The sequence below is a fragment of the Phocoena sinus genome, chromosome 10, assembly GCF_008692025.1.
Source record: "Phocoena sinus isolate mPhoSin1 chromosome 10, mPhoSin1.pri, whole genome shotgun sequence".
Lineage (NCBI taxonomy): Eukaryota > Metazoa > Chordata > Mammalia > Artiodactyla > Phocoenidae > Phocoena > Phocoena sinus.
Window position 1 is genome coordinate 61,044,205 of NC_045772.1, and position 12,542 is coordinate 61,056,746.

General features: G+C 44.1%; 1 protein-coding gene across 4 annotated transcripts in view; it reads left to right on the forward strand.

The window, feature by feature from the left end:
• The window catches only part of LOC116760294 (cyclic AMP-dependent transcription factor ATF-7), an 89,643-nt gene extending 77,236 nt beyond the window's left edge, over positions 1-12,407 (forward strand). For 2 of the 4 annotated variants that reach the window (XM_032644959.1, XM_032644960.1), the window contains exons 9-12: positions 277-429; positions 3,279-3,476; positions 5,020-5,128; positions 8,537-8,754. In XM_032644959.1, coding sequence (XP_032500850.1) covers positions 277-429; positions 3,279-3,476; positions 5,020-5,128; positions 8,537-8,754 — 678 coding nt within the window. Of the gene's footprint in view, positions 1-276; positions 430-3,278; positions 3,477-5,019; positions 5,129-8,536 lie in introns of all 4 variants that reach the window. The other 2 variants (XM_032644958.1, XM_032644961.1) reach the window with 2 other exon arrangements.
• The last annotated feature ends 135 nt before the right edge of the window (positions 12,408-12,542 follow it).

Below are 12,542 nucleotides of genomic sequence, written 5' to 3' on the forward strand. Positions count from 1 at the left end.
GGTTCCAGGAGAGAGCTTTCATCTGGACTCTGTAGCTTCAGCAACCCCCGCCCTCCAACTGTGCCCAGGGTGATAGTGAGGGGACAGAGTAGGTATTTTAGGGATCATGTGCGCATTCTCTCTCCCTGTCATTTTCTTTTAATCCCTCTGTTAAGGGAAAATCAGTGTGGGAATTTTAGTTGTCTGTAACATCAGTAATAAAATCTAAGCCCACTCTTCTCACCCTTGATAGAATCTCACCCTTGACAAGCTATTTTTCCTTATCTTTTCCTACAGAGACTAAAAGCTACCCTAACCCACCAAGTCTCCTCAATCAATGGTGGCTGTGGAATGGTGGTGGGGACTGCCAGCACCATGGTGACAGCCCGTCCAGAGCAAAGCCAGATCCTCGTCCAGCACCCTGACGCCCCATCCCCTGCCCAGCCACAGGTCAGTTAGACCCTTGGATGGGGGAACCAGTTTGTGTCACCATTACTCTTTAAGTCATACCTGGTTTTTCAAGGAGCAAGAAAATGAAAGAAGAGTGGATATCAGCATTCTGGGCATCTACCTGCACTTTGGTTCTTGTTGACAGTTTGAAAGTAGCAAAATGCACTATTCTTTATCCATCCTTGGGTTGTACTAAATGCAAACAGACTGGATAATGCAGAACTGTCACACAGGAGGTCTCAGTTTTTGTTTTCTGCTTTTTGGTTATTTCTATAATGTGAATGCTGTATCTGCAGAACCCTCTAAAATGTGACAGGACCTCACTTCAAACCACTTTGTACACCAAAGGAGGCTTCCCTTAGTCTCTCCTATCTTAGGTCTTAGCCCCCACCCACCTAAAAAAACTTACCTGATTAGATTTATAGCAAAAATCAGATAATAACAATATATTAGGGACTTCCCTGGTGATGCAGTGGTTAAGAATCCACCTGCCAATGCAGGGGACACGGGTTCGAGCCCTGCTCCGGGAAGATCCCACGTGCCACAGAGCAACTAAGCCTGTGCACCACAGCTACTGAGCCTGTGCTCTAGAGCCCGTGAGCCACAGTTACTGAGCCCGCACACCACAACTACTGAAGCATGTGCGCCTAGAGCCCGCGTGCCGTAACTACTTAGCCCATGCGCCGCAACCACTGAAGCCCACGCACTCTAGGGCCCACGTGCCACAACTACTGAAGCCTGCACTCCTAGAGCCCATGCTCTGCAACAAGAGAAGCCACCGCAGTGAGAAGCCCATGCACCACAACGAAGAGTAGCCCCCGCTCACCACAACTAAAGAAAGCCTGCATGTAGCAATGAAGACCCAACACAGCCAAAAAAAAAAGAAAAACAATATATTAATAAAATGTGATGTCACAGTATTAAGATGGCTCAGTAAACAAATACACACCCCCAAAAAAACACTTTTTCCTCATCAATTGAATGTCTTTTTATCAGGAGAAATTAAAGTCTTAAAAAAGCCAGAGGGATCCCACTTAGAAGCCCAACTCTTTTTTTCAGGGAGGCCTCAGTTTACTAATTTTCTTTGAAAACTGAATAGGGCTCAGTTTTCATATTGTCTGTACCGGTTAGGTGACAACAACCTGAGATCAGTTTCTAGAGTTACATCTTTTGCCCATCCCCTTTTCCTGATGTCACCACCTGCTTTATCAGTTAACCAGCACATGTCCTAACATTTAATGACCATATGCTGCCTTAAAGCTTGGCCAACAACAAAAGCTTTCATCTGAGTTTTCTTGTTGGAAGCTAAGCCTGCCCACCCTCCTGTAACCCCTTCTAATGCCAGTCCCTTCTGGAAATGGTAAAGCAGTAGTCCCCTTGCCCAAGTTGTGCTGCTTCCCCTCTTGAGGAAATGACATGACTTATGTTTTAGTTACCACTAATTCCTTTCCTTCTTATTCTTCCTGTCTTTCTCTTGGTCTGTTCTTTTACCTCCATTCCCTGCATGTCTTGTTGAGTTGTCTATGAGAGAATAGGAACCCATCATTTCCTTTTCCCCATTCTCCTCCTAAAGCACCAATCTTTACATGTGCTCCATTGAGCTCAGGACAAAGAGGAAATTGAAAATCACAGGAGAATTTGTGTAAACTTCCCTTAGTACAGTGAGAAGCAATGACCCCAAGGCCTGTAGCTCATTAAAATAAGTTTGAAATTTCCTCTCCACTTTTTTTCTTTTAGGAGAGAGAATATTAACCTGAATAAATAAAATGATCTCTTCATTATCTGTGTTAATGGAGAACATGATTCAGTAGGGCCTGAAGTAGAATAAGATCCTGTTTTCTTACAAGCTTATGCTTATTCTCATGCAACTAATGTGAGCTCTGGCATTTGGGAACTACCAATATAGATGTTCTCTAATAGCAACAGGTTCAGGAAGCATTTATTTTTGGCGTTGTTTTACATTACATAGTTTCTTTTATACAGATGGTTGACCTTTCTATATTTTAATTTTGACCGTTATTGTAAAATTGGTCTATCTTCTTTGAATATATACCAGCTAACAGAAAAGGAAGATGATTCAAAAGTGCTTTAGAGACAGGAGACATCAGCCTGAAGTTTAAAAACAAAAGACAGTCTTAAATTGCCACTTTGTAAAGAGATTAAAAAATGTTTTTCTCTTTAAAAACAAACAGAACAAACAAGGCAGGAAGCAGGGGCGTTGCTGAGGATGATTAATAACTGATTTAAATAAAAAGAATATATTGGGAGTTCCCTGGTGGCCTAGTGGTTAGGATTCTGGCCTTTCACTGCTGTGGCCCAGGTTTAATCCCTAGTCAGGGAACTGAGATCCTGCAAGCCGTGCGGTGTGGCCAAAAAAAAATAGAATATACTAATTCATATATCTCCATGATAGTTCATATCTCACTGATAGTAAAATCTTTTCTCCTTTTCTGAAACTTGTAGCACACAGTTATTTGTATATATTGCTTGACCAGATAGGTGATTCTCCAATTTTTTATTCCATAGTCTCCCTAAAATTTCCCCTGACACCTCCCTTGATTATAATTTCCCTGCCTACAATATTTCCTGTTAAGAAACAAAAAGTGATCCTAGTTTCATTTTTATCTGTCTCAGAAATAATCAGAGTATGGAACTGAGAAGACTGAAAGAAAACAGGAGGCAGAATGAGGAACTACTACAGAAGAGAAGCTAAGGGACATAGTAATGAGACTCGCTCTGGTTACAGAGACTGGTATATACTTTTACCAGATCTTTGCCAGAGCTTACGTCAGGTTTAGTTTGGAAAGGACTGACATTCCCAAGTAACTCCTCTTCCTTCTGGGCAACAGGTCTCACCAGCCCAACCCACTCCTAGTACTGGAGGGCGACGTCGGCGCACGGTGGATGAAGATCCAGATGAGCGGCGGCAGCGCTTTCTGGAGCGCAACCGGGCCGCAGCCTCGCGCTGCCGTCAAAAGCGGAAGCTGTGGGTGTCCTCCCTAGAGAAGAAGGCTGAGGAACTCACGTCTCAGAACATTCAGCTGAGTGTGAGTGTGTCCTGGGTGATTATTAGGATTGTTGAATCTGGAAAGTGAGATTGAATCAGGAAAAAGTGGGACGATATAATAGAAGATGATAATTCTTTAAGACAGATCCAGAACATATGCCAGGGAGAATGCAGAAAGAATGTCTTAACAGTCAGAGTTGAAACCTCTTCCCCGGGGACTGGAAAGGACACTTACCACTACTCCCAAATCTGCTACTAGAATGAGTCATCCATAGACCAGTTTGGATGAAGGGAATTAGATTAAGCACCCCAGGGTGCTCTTTTTAAGTCATCAGTAGAATCTGACAGGGGTAGTGGGACACCCAAAGGGAAAGTATTTGCCCAGGTAACACAGCTTAAGAAAGAAAAAGCCACTCAAATGCAAATAGAATGGTTATAACACAGATCTCTTCATTTATTTTTGGCTGTGCTGGATCTTCTTTGCTGTGCGCGGGGCTTTCTCTAGTTGCTGCGAGCGGGAGCTACTCTAACTTGTGTGTGGGCTTCTCATTGCGGTGGCTTCTCTTGTTGCAGAGCATGGGCTCTAGGCGCACAGGCTTTAGTAGTTGCAGAATGCGGGCACAGTAGTTGTGGCTCGCGGGCTCTAGAGTGTGGGCTCAGTAATTGTGGTGCATGGGCTTAGTTGCTCCACGGCATGTGGGATCTTCCCGTGCAGCATGTGGGATCTTCCCGGACCAGGGCTTGAACCCATGTCCCCTGCATTGGCAGGTGGATTCTTAACCACTGAACCACCAGAGAAGTCCCCAGATAATTTCTTGAATATTATTTTCCCTTCTTCTGATTATTTATTAAAATATTCCATTACAAAGGTAATATATTTATATAACATATATATAATATACACATACATACACACACAGAGGTACAGATTAAAAATAAAGTCTCTCTCCAATATGTCTTCCCTAGTCTCATTCTCTTCCTTGTAGATAAGTTTGGTGTGTACCTACCAGACATGTATGTATTTCTAATATTTTTTTCATTTATAGCTTTTGTGGGGGAGTCAGGGAGGGTCGGTCTGTTGTAACATAAAACAGTATCTCCTGGAGATCTAACCATGTATACAGAGGACCTACCTCGTGTTTGTAAATAGCTGTACGGTGTAGCATTCTGTAGTGTAAGTTATGTTATAAGGTATGGATACTGACAATGTTTCTAATTTTTTGCCAGAACAGCAGTGCTGCAGTGTACATTGTATGCACTTGAGTAGATAGCTCTGTTAAATAGATTCCTGGAAGTTAGCTTTCTTAATCAAAGGACATATGCATTATGAATTTTGATGTAATCGTATTTATCCTAAATAGGAGTAATTTTTCTATTTAAAATCCCTACTATCACTGCAGCAGCTCCTGTCATTGCATTCATGGCTGTATTGGCCCTGGGCCGTCTAAAGCCTTGCTGGATCTTTCCCAGATTTGAGGGAGAAAATCCAGACAGCATTCTGTCCTCACTTTGGGCATAGCTACGGGGGGTTCAAGAGTGGAGCATAAATTTTCTTCATATTCTTTTCTTCCCTCCCTCCCCAGAATGAAGTCACATTACTACGCAATGAGGTGGCTCAATTGAAACAGCTGCTGTTAGCTCATAAAGACTGCCCAGTCACAGCACTACAGAAAAAGACCCAAGGCTATTTAGGTGAGTGGCTCACAGCCTAAGCAAGACCAGTCAGTCAGTACACTGCGTGTAATGAGTGTCTCAACTCTTTATAATTTTATAACCCCATTCTGAATGTTCTGGGGGGCCCAGATTGACGAGTGAGCAGCCTTTGTGGAACAACCAGTCCTATCAAAAAAACTTTTTGAGAACAATATAGTTACCCTAATTATCTGTTGTAGCTGGAGAAAAAGGGTAGCAATATGTATTGGGTACCTACTTTGTGTGAGGCACTCAACCATCTTCCCAGTTCTCTCATGAAATAGATATTACCTGCGTTTATACACGAGGAAACTGCACTCAGATTAGTCACTTACCTGAAGTTACACAGTTGGTGAAGTGGCAGAGCCAAGATTCACATCCAGCTCTTCTTATTCCAAAGCCACTGTCTTGGCCTCAAGAGGATATAATACATTGGGGTTTGTTAAGCATTGAGATTTGGTGGTACATTTTATCTTTCTAATGACGGGCTAATGTTGGTTTCAGTTTGTAATCTGTGAGCACAAATAATAATAGTGCTAGGAAGAGCTGGTCACAGAGTCATGCTCAGGATAGGCACAATCCTGAAATTAAAATTACTGTGAATAATTTGCTTATGGACAGTAAAAACTAATAAATCATTTTCCTTTACAAATTAAATAAATTCATAGAAATGTTGGCTATCAAATTTTGATATATTGAATTATTTTTCCACTAATGTCTTTATCATTTCAGAGATGTGTTCCCATAGAAAAAGAGTAACCACATCACCAATTTTAAATATCTCTATTTAAATTTTAATTTTAATATGTACTTCAGGGTACATTCATTCATTAGGCAGATATTGATTGAGCCTGTTCTGTGCCAGGCACTGTTTTACATGCTGAGGACATAATAGGGAACCAAATAGATTAGATTAAAGTCCCTGCCCGTGAGGGGCTTATATTTTAGTAGGTGAGACAGACAATAAACTAGATAAATAGGTACAATATATATAGTATGTTAGATAAGAATAAATGCTTGGAAGACAAAAATAAAACAAGAAAGAGGAATATGAAATGTTAGCAGCAGGGTTGAAATTTTAGACAAGACCTTAAGGAAGTGAGGGAGCTAGCCATGCATTAATATGGGAGAAAAGTACTGCGAGCGGGAGGAACAGCAAATGCAAAGACCCGCAGTGGGAGCGTGTCCGGCACATTCTAGGAACACCAAGGAGGCTAGTGTGGCTGGATTGGAGAGAATGGGGAATGGAGACTGTTTGGAGATGAGGTAGGGGAGGGAATGGAAGCATTTTCCTTTAGGGCCTCATTGGTCATAGTGAGGACCTTAGCTTTTACTCTACTTTGGGGATCATTAGAGGGTTGTTTTCAGCAGAATAGTGACATGACTGATCTGACTTATTTTGAACAGGGTCACTCTGTTAAGAGAGTGAGGAATGCATGGGCAGAAGCAGGCAGTCCACTTAGTGGAGCTATCACAATCATATGAGCAAGAGGTGATGGAGCCTTGGACTGGATGGCCGTAGTGAAAGTGGTGAGAAGGGATTTAATTCAGGATATATTTCGAAGATAGAGTGACAAGGTTTGATGACGGCCAGATGGGGCAGTATATGTGAGGAAAAAGAAAATCAAAAATTGCACCAAAGGTTTTGGACTGAGCGACGGCAGGAACGGAGTTGCCATTGATGGAGATAGGGGAAAGTGTAGGAAGAAATGGACTGGGTGGTATATCGGGAGCTCAGGTTTGGAAGCCTCTTAGGCTTGCAGCTGGAGCTGTCAAGCAGGCAGCTGGTTGTATGGGTCTGCAGTTCAGAGGAAAGGCTGAAGGTACAACTTGGGGAGTCAGCAGAATATGGATAGTTTTTAAAGCCATGAAACTGGATGAAATGTTATTGTCAAAGAGAGCACATAGGTAGAAAAAGAGAAGTTCCAGGACTGAGCCCTGGGTACTCCAATATTTAGAGGTCAGAGAGTTGAGAAGGGACCCACAAGAGAGACTGAGAATGCGTAGCCAAGCAGGTAGGAGGAAAGCCAGCTGAGTAGCTGAGTGTGGTGTTCTGTAAGCCAAGATAAGAAAGTGTTTCAAGAAATTTAGTGATCAACTATTTCAATCCTTTTGATGGGCTAAGGATGACAAGGACTGAGTATTTATCAGTATGAAGTCTGTATACAGTTAAGGTTTCTATTCAGTCCCTACAAGAACTCTGACAGATAGTCAACCTTTGAAATTACTTATTTGTTACAGCAAAGATGTATTTAGTTCCTACTGTGTGGTATGGACATAGTGGTAGGTACCTGACATAAGACGAACGAGACACTCTCCTATCTCTGAGAGACTCACAGGGTTATGAGGAGATAAACATGTCCAGCCATGGGTAAGGTAAGCACAGGTATCCCAAAGAGCCCCTAGACTGGGAACTTCCTGAGGACAAGGGGCCTGTCTATTCTTTATATACCCTAATGCCTGGCACACGGGCAATACTCAGTAAATATTTGATGAATAAATGAATGTATGCTCTGAAAGCACAGACGATGAAATAGTTAATTTCCTGAGCGTAACAAAGAAGGCTTCACAGAGGAGGTAGTATTTGAATCCTGAAAGAAGACTCAGGCATTTATCAGGAGGTCAGAAATACAACCAACTATTGAAATTTTGCCCTTATTCTACACATCTCTGTTTAAGTAGCCAGAGAGGCTATCTCATGTTCAGTGAAACTCCTTGACTGTTAAGCAACATGGAGTTACCTTTGTATGCAGCTCAGACATTTGTGTTTAGTAATAAAAGTTACTGTCACTTTAGGTGGAGTGGCATAACTCAAAGTAAATGTGTCAAATCGTTAATGCCTAGCTAGTTAATAGTCAGGAGGGTCTGACAGACCTCTTTGTAGTTGGTTGTGTTGACTGAACCTTGGCCAAGGACTGGTCATTTGTAACATCATTTGATTGTAGCTTGATATTTATCAGGTTTACCTATGGTACAACTACATGCTAAAGGAATATTAAAAATAATAGAATGATTGCAATGTTGTGAGCATTAATAAGAGAGGATAGCTAAAAAGAGATCCATTTTAAATCACCTTCAAAGACATGAATAAGAGGAAGTGTGTTCCAATAAGGGTAATGAACTGTGCAGAGACCTAGAAGCCAGGCAGTGTAATTAACATGTTGGGGGTTTGCTTTATTGGGATAGATGGGTTAATTTTGGCCTAGCTTGCTTCTCTTCTCACAACTTCCAGTTTCCTAGCCCATTTATGGCTTAGAAGCCAAGATTCTGGGAAGTTTTCCCCCCTAAAAACATGGGCTTCATTTTCCTTTGGGCTCCTTTAGAATTTTGGCAAAAGGTAGTTCTGCCTATTTCCCCATTCTGTTTTCTAACCACTTGCTCTCTGCTTTTTGCCCTCCTTCCTGGCAGAAAGCCCCAAGGAAAGCTCAGAGCCAACGGGTTCTCCAGCCCCTGTGATTCAGCACAGCTCAGCAACAGCCCCGAGCAATGGCCTCAGCGTTCGCTCTGCAGCTGAAGCTGTGGCCACCTCAGTCCTCACTCAGATGGCCAGCCAAAGGACAGAACTGAGCATGCCCATACAGTCGCATGTGATCATGACCCCACAGTCTCAGTCTGCGGGCAGATGATGCCTCCCCTGGTGGAGAGGTCCCCAGCCAGAGCTCGCCCGCCCGAGAGCCAAGAGAGATGTCATCTTATCCTCTCCCATCTGCCTTGGACATGGCAGTGTGGGGGGGAAATTGTGTGTTGTGAGTAATGGTCAGATGTGGGGCTTTTCTCACATGGTCATTCACGTTGACACCTGTACTAGGAGCCTCCAAGCCCCAGAGCCACATAGATCATACCCCAAGGGGGAAGTTTCTGATGTACCCACAGCCAAAGGCCTTTCCCGATGGTCCGAACAATCATCCCTGCCCATGCACGTGTACCTGTCTCTTTTAACACTAACCCTTGTACTTCTAGGTTTCGGTTTCTCAGTTCCCTCTCTTTCCACCAAGCCATGGCTATTACCTTCTTGATTCTTAGCAGCATGCCACTCCTACTAGGTAGAGGGAGGCTAGAGTTGATGGCATATCAATGGCTGACCCATCCCTAGCCACCCCATGGACTCAGGACTTTGTCTCCCAGTAGCTGCTTATTTATGCCTTTCTCCCCCTCTGTAAATTCTAGTTAAAACATTCACTTATGGAGAATGTAAGGTTTCCTTTGATGTATGAAGTAGCAGTATTTCCCAGCTCTTCCATAAACTTTAGTCCTCCCTACTTGCCACCAAAACAAAAACAGAAATGAAACCTCAAACGGTCTAGTCCTTTCTCATTTATTTCCAGAGCTATTTGGGTACCTCATTTTATGTCTTGAGTTTTCCCAGTCTAGTGGTGGGGTCTTTTCCACCTCCCATTAAGCCTTGGCAACCTCATCTTGTGGCCTTATTAGATACTGCTTGGTAGTGAAAAGGGAAAGAGCCCAGGATCTGACTGGCTGGTTCCCTTCCCATCCCCCACTCCATCCTCCTTCAGTTCTAATCATCAGGACAGGCAGGAACAATGTAGTTTAAAGCTTGTTCCATCAAGTTACTAGATTGATTCTTTTATGTTTTACAAGAGTTTACTAGCCAAAGCATACAGATTGCTTTTGGTCATCTTTCCACTCCTGCCTCTCCCTCTTCGTGCCCCTGCCTGCATTCCTGCCTCTGTCTCTCTTCTGTAATTAGTTCTGATGCAGCCCTCTGGAAGCTGTCCTGTAGGGGATTCTTGTGCTCCCTCACCTCCCTTCGCCCCCCCATCTCTCAGTCTCACACATCTGTCTTCTTTTCTGAGTGAGGTTCTGATATTCACAACTGGTCCTTACTGGATCTACCTTCACTCTCTTTCACTAGGCTCCAAGCCTAGCCACTAGGTCTCTCTGGTTCTATAGCGTTTCTTTGGCTCTTTTCTTCTCTCTGCCCCCTGGATGCAATGCTTCTCCATAGTCTACGCCCCAGGACCCTGAGGCATCATAGCCGAGGTCCTGAGTGGGTTTTCTTGAGTATAAGTTAGGGTGGGGGGAGGCACGGGAAGGGAAGGTGGAGCACTGATGTCAGCAGAAGAGCCCTGCTCGTTGAAGAGTCTGACCTGCCTGGGAAATTGGTGACTGTTGCTCTCAGCCATTCTTACTTTGAAAAGTTGTGTTGCAGGGGGGGAAATTCATCCCTCTTGTCCCTCTTTCTTCCCCATTCAGACTCCTCATCTTCCTTTGGCTCTGAACTATGCAATTTCTACCAAGGCCATAGGAAGCAGTCCAAAGCCAGAGGCCTGTGGATAGATAGGTCAGCTTTAATAGCCCTTCACTATGAAGCCCTTCCAATTGTCCCAGAGCCACTTTCTGCCATCTGCCCAAGCCAATAATGTCCTTTTCTCTCTCTCTCCTACCTCCATCTTATACATGCATACAGAGTGACTGCCAGCTTCCTTTCTTATTTTATCTTCCAAAATTGGCTATCACAGAGGAATGAGGAAATGTTCTAAGCTACGAGATTCCCATCTCCTCAGACTGATAAACTGGTGAGCCAGTTAGAGGACATGTTCTACTGCATTTGTTTTTAATTTCCCCTCCTGCTTTTCAGAGCTGGTGTTGAAGAAGCCACACCTGGTGAAGAGAAAGGAGAGAAAACATGGTTTTCTCATCCTCCCCCACCCAGGACCCAACAGGAACAGCCCCTGAGGTGACTCAGACTAGCAAATGGTGCGGCAGATGGTCAGGATGCAGGTTACCACCTCCAGGGACTCCACTTGCCTTTAAAACTTCACAGCCATAACTTGTGCTCAGGACTTTTCCTTTAGATGGCTGCTCCCTGGGATTTTCTCCTGCCTTAGTTGTGTTTCATTTTTTGTTATCTTTATTTCCCACTTGTAGCCTTGCCCTAAAGCTTGACTGCATTTATGGCTCCTAAGGAGCCTTCATAAGACCCTTGACTGTTTTTCTTCCCCCTTCAGTCATGTGTTTTTCAAGTTAAGAATCAGTTTGTCGCTGCACACATGCCCTGCCTCACTGCTTGGCCTTGGAGGAAGTTTGAGTCCTGCCAGTCTGTCCCTGTGTAGGATGGCTAATTTATGTAGAGGGTCTTATTTAGTTTCTTAATCCCCATGTCTAATTCTCTTGAGTCCTTATTTCATCAGTGGGAAGTTAGTATTGGGGACCTAACCGAGAGGCATTGGCAGAACCTTAGTAGTAAAGCAGCAGTGAAATGAGGAAGGAACAACGACAGGACCTCCCCCACCCCAGACAGCTCTTCATTTGGTCCTTAGTCTCACTAAGAAGGCAGAGCGATTGCTTGCCCTGAAGTCTCTCCTGTAGTCAAGGGGAATGACATTTACCTTGTTACTGCAGCCAGTTGTGTGGCCACTCTCCCCTGCTCCTTGCCCTCCAGACTCCTTTGGACCAGAACATCATGGAGGGTGTCACTTAGCTCTTTTTAAGGAACATGGCCTTTCTAGGGGCCTAAGGGAAGACACTTTCTAAAAGGGACTGGGAATGTGGATGCCTTAGGACTCTTCTAAGTGAACACAGGACTCAGGCCTCCCACTTCACTCCAAGGACACAGCAGCTAGAGACCCAAGGCCATAGAGAAAGGGGCCAGAACCAGGTCTTCTGGTCCACAGACTTAATGCCCCATTGTCTTAGTATATGTGCTGCCGAAGCGAGCACTGTCGCATTGTCTTAAAAGAAAGCTTTCTTAGAGTTGAAAAGTCTGAAAGCCTCCCACACTATTAGGAAGGACTAGAAAGAGTACAGCCTCCTTTACTTCATCTTTCCCTGTTGGCCGTACACCCAAATCTGGCTTCCTTTGGCCCCTGCTCCTCTCCTTGGCCCGAAGTCCTAGACTGTGTACACTCTCGGTGGCAGTAAAAGAGGAGATGGCCTAACTGAACCTCATTTTGCTGCCTTCCCTGTGCCTGTTCCGTTGTTCCAGTTCCTTTGCTGACTTACTGCCCTCCAGCACCACCCATCCTGGTAGACAGGGTGCTTAACCCTAACCGCGCCCCATCTACAGCCTGAACCACCAAGTAGACACCAAAATATTCCTCCTCTGGTTCCTAAGTCCCCCGTTTGCTCACACTGAGAGGCTCCTTTAAAGGTGCTAGCCCTAAGACAGCTCTTCCCCACAAAGTTCCCTTTTCTTTCCTTCCCATCCCCAAATCATTATTTTTCATTAATGTACATTGTATACACAGGAAGGAAATGTACACTTTTTTTTTTTTAATGTCATAACCAGTCTGTTTAGAATCCAGTCCTCCTAGCTGTATCACATATGCCTTTGTTGATATGCTCTTTCTGCTTTCTTTAGACTTTTGTTTGACTGGGGCGGAGGGAAGAGCAGGACAGGTGAGGATCCTAAGGCAGATGAGAGGCCCCCCATCCTACTTCAGCCTCCCACAAC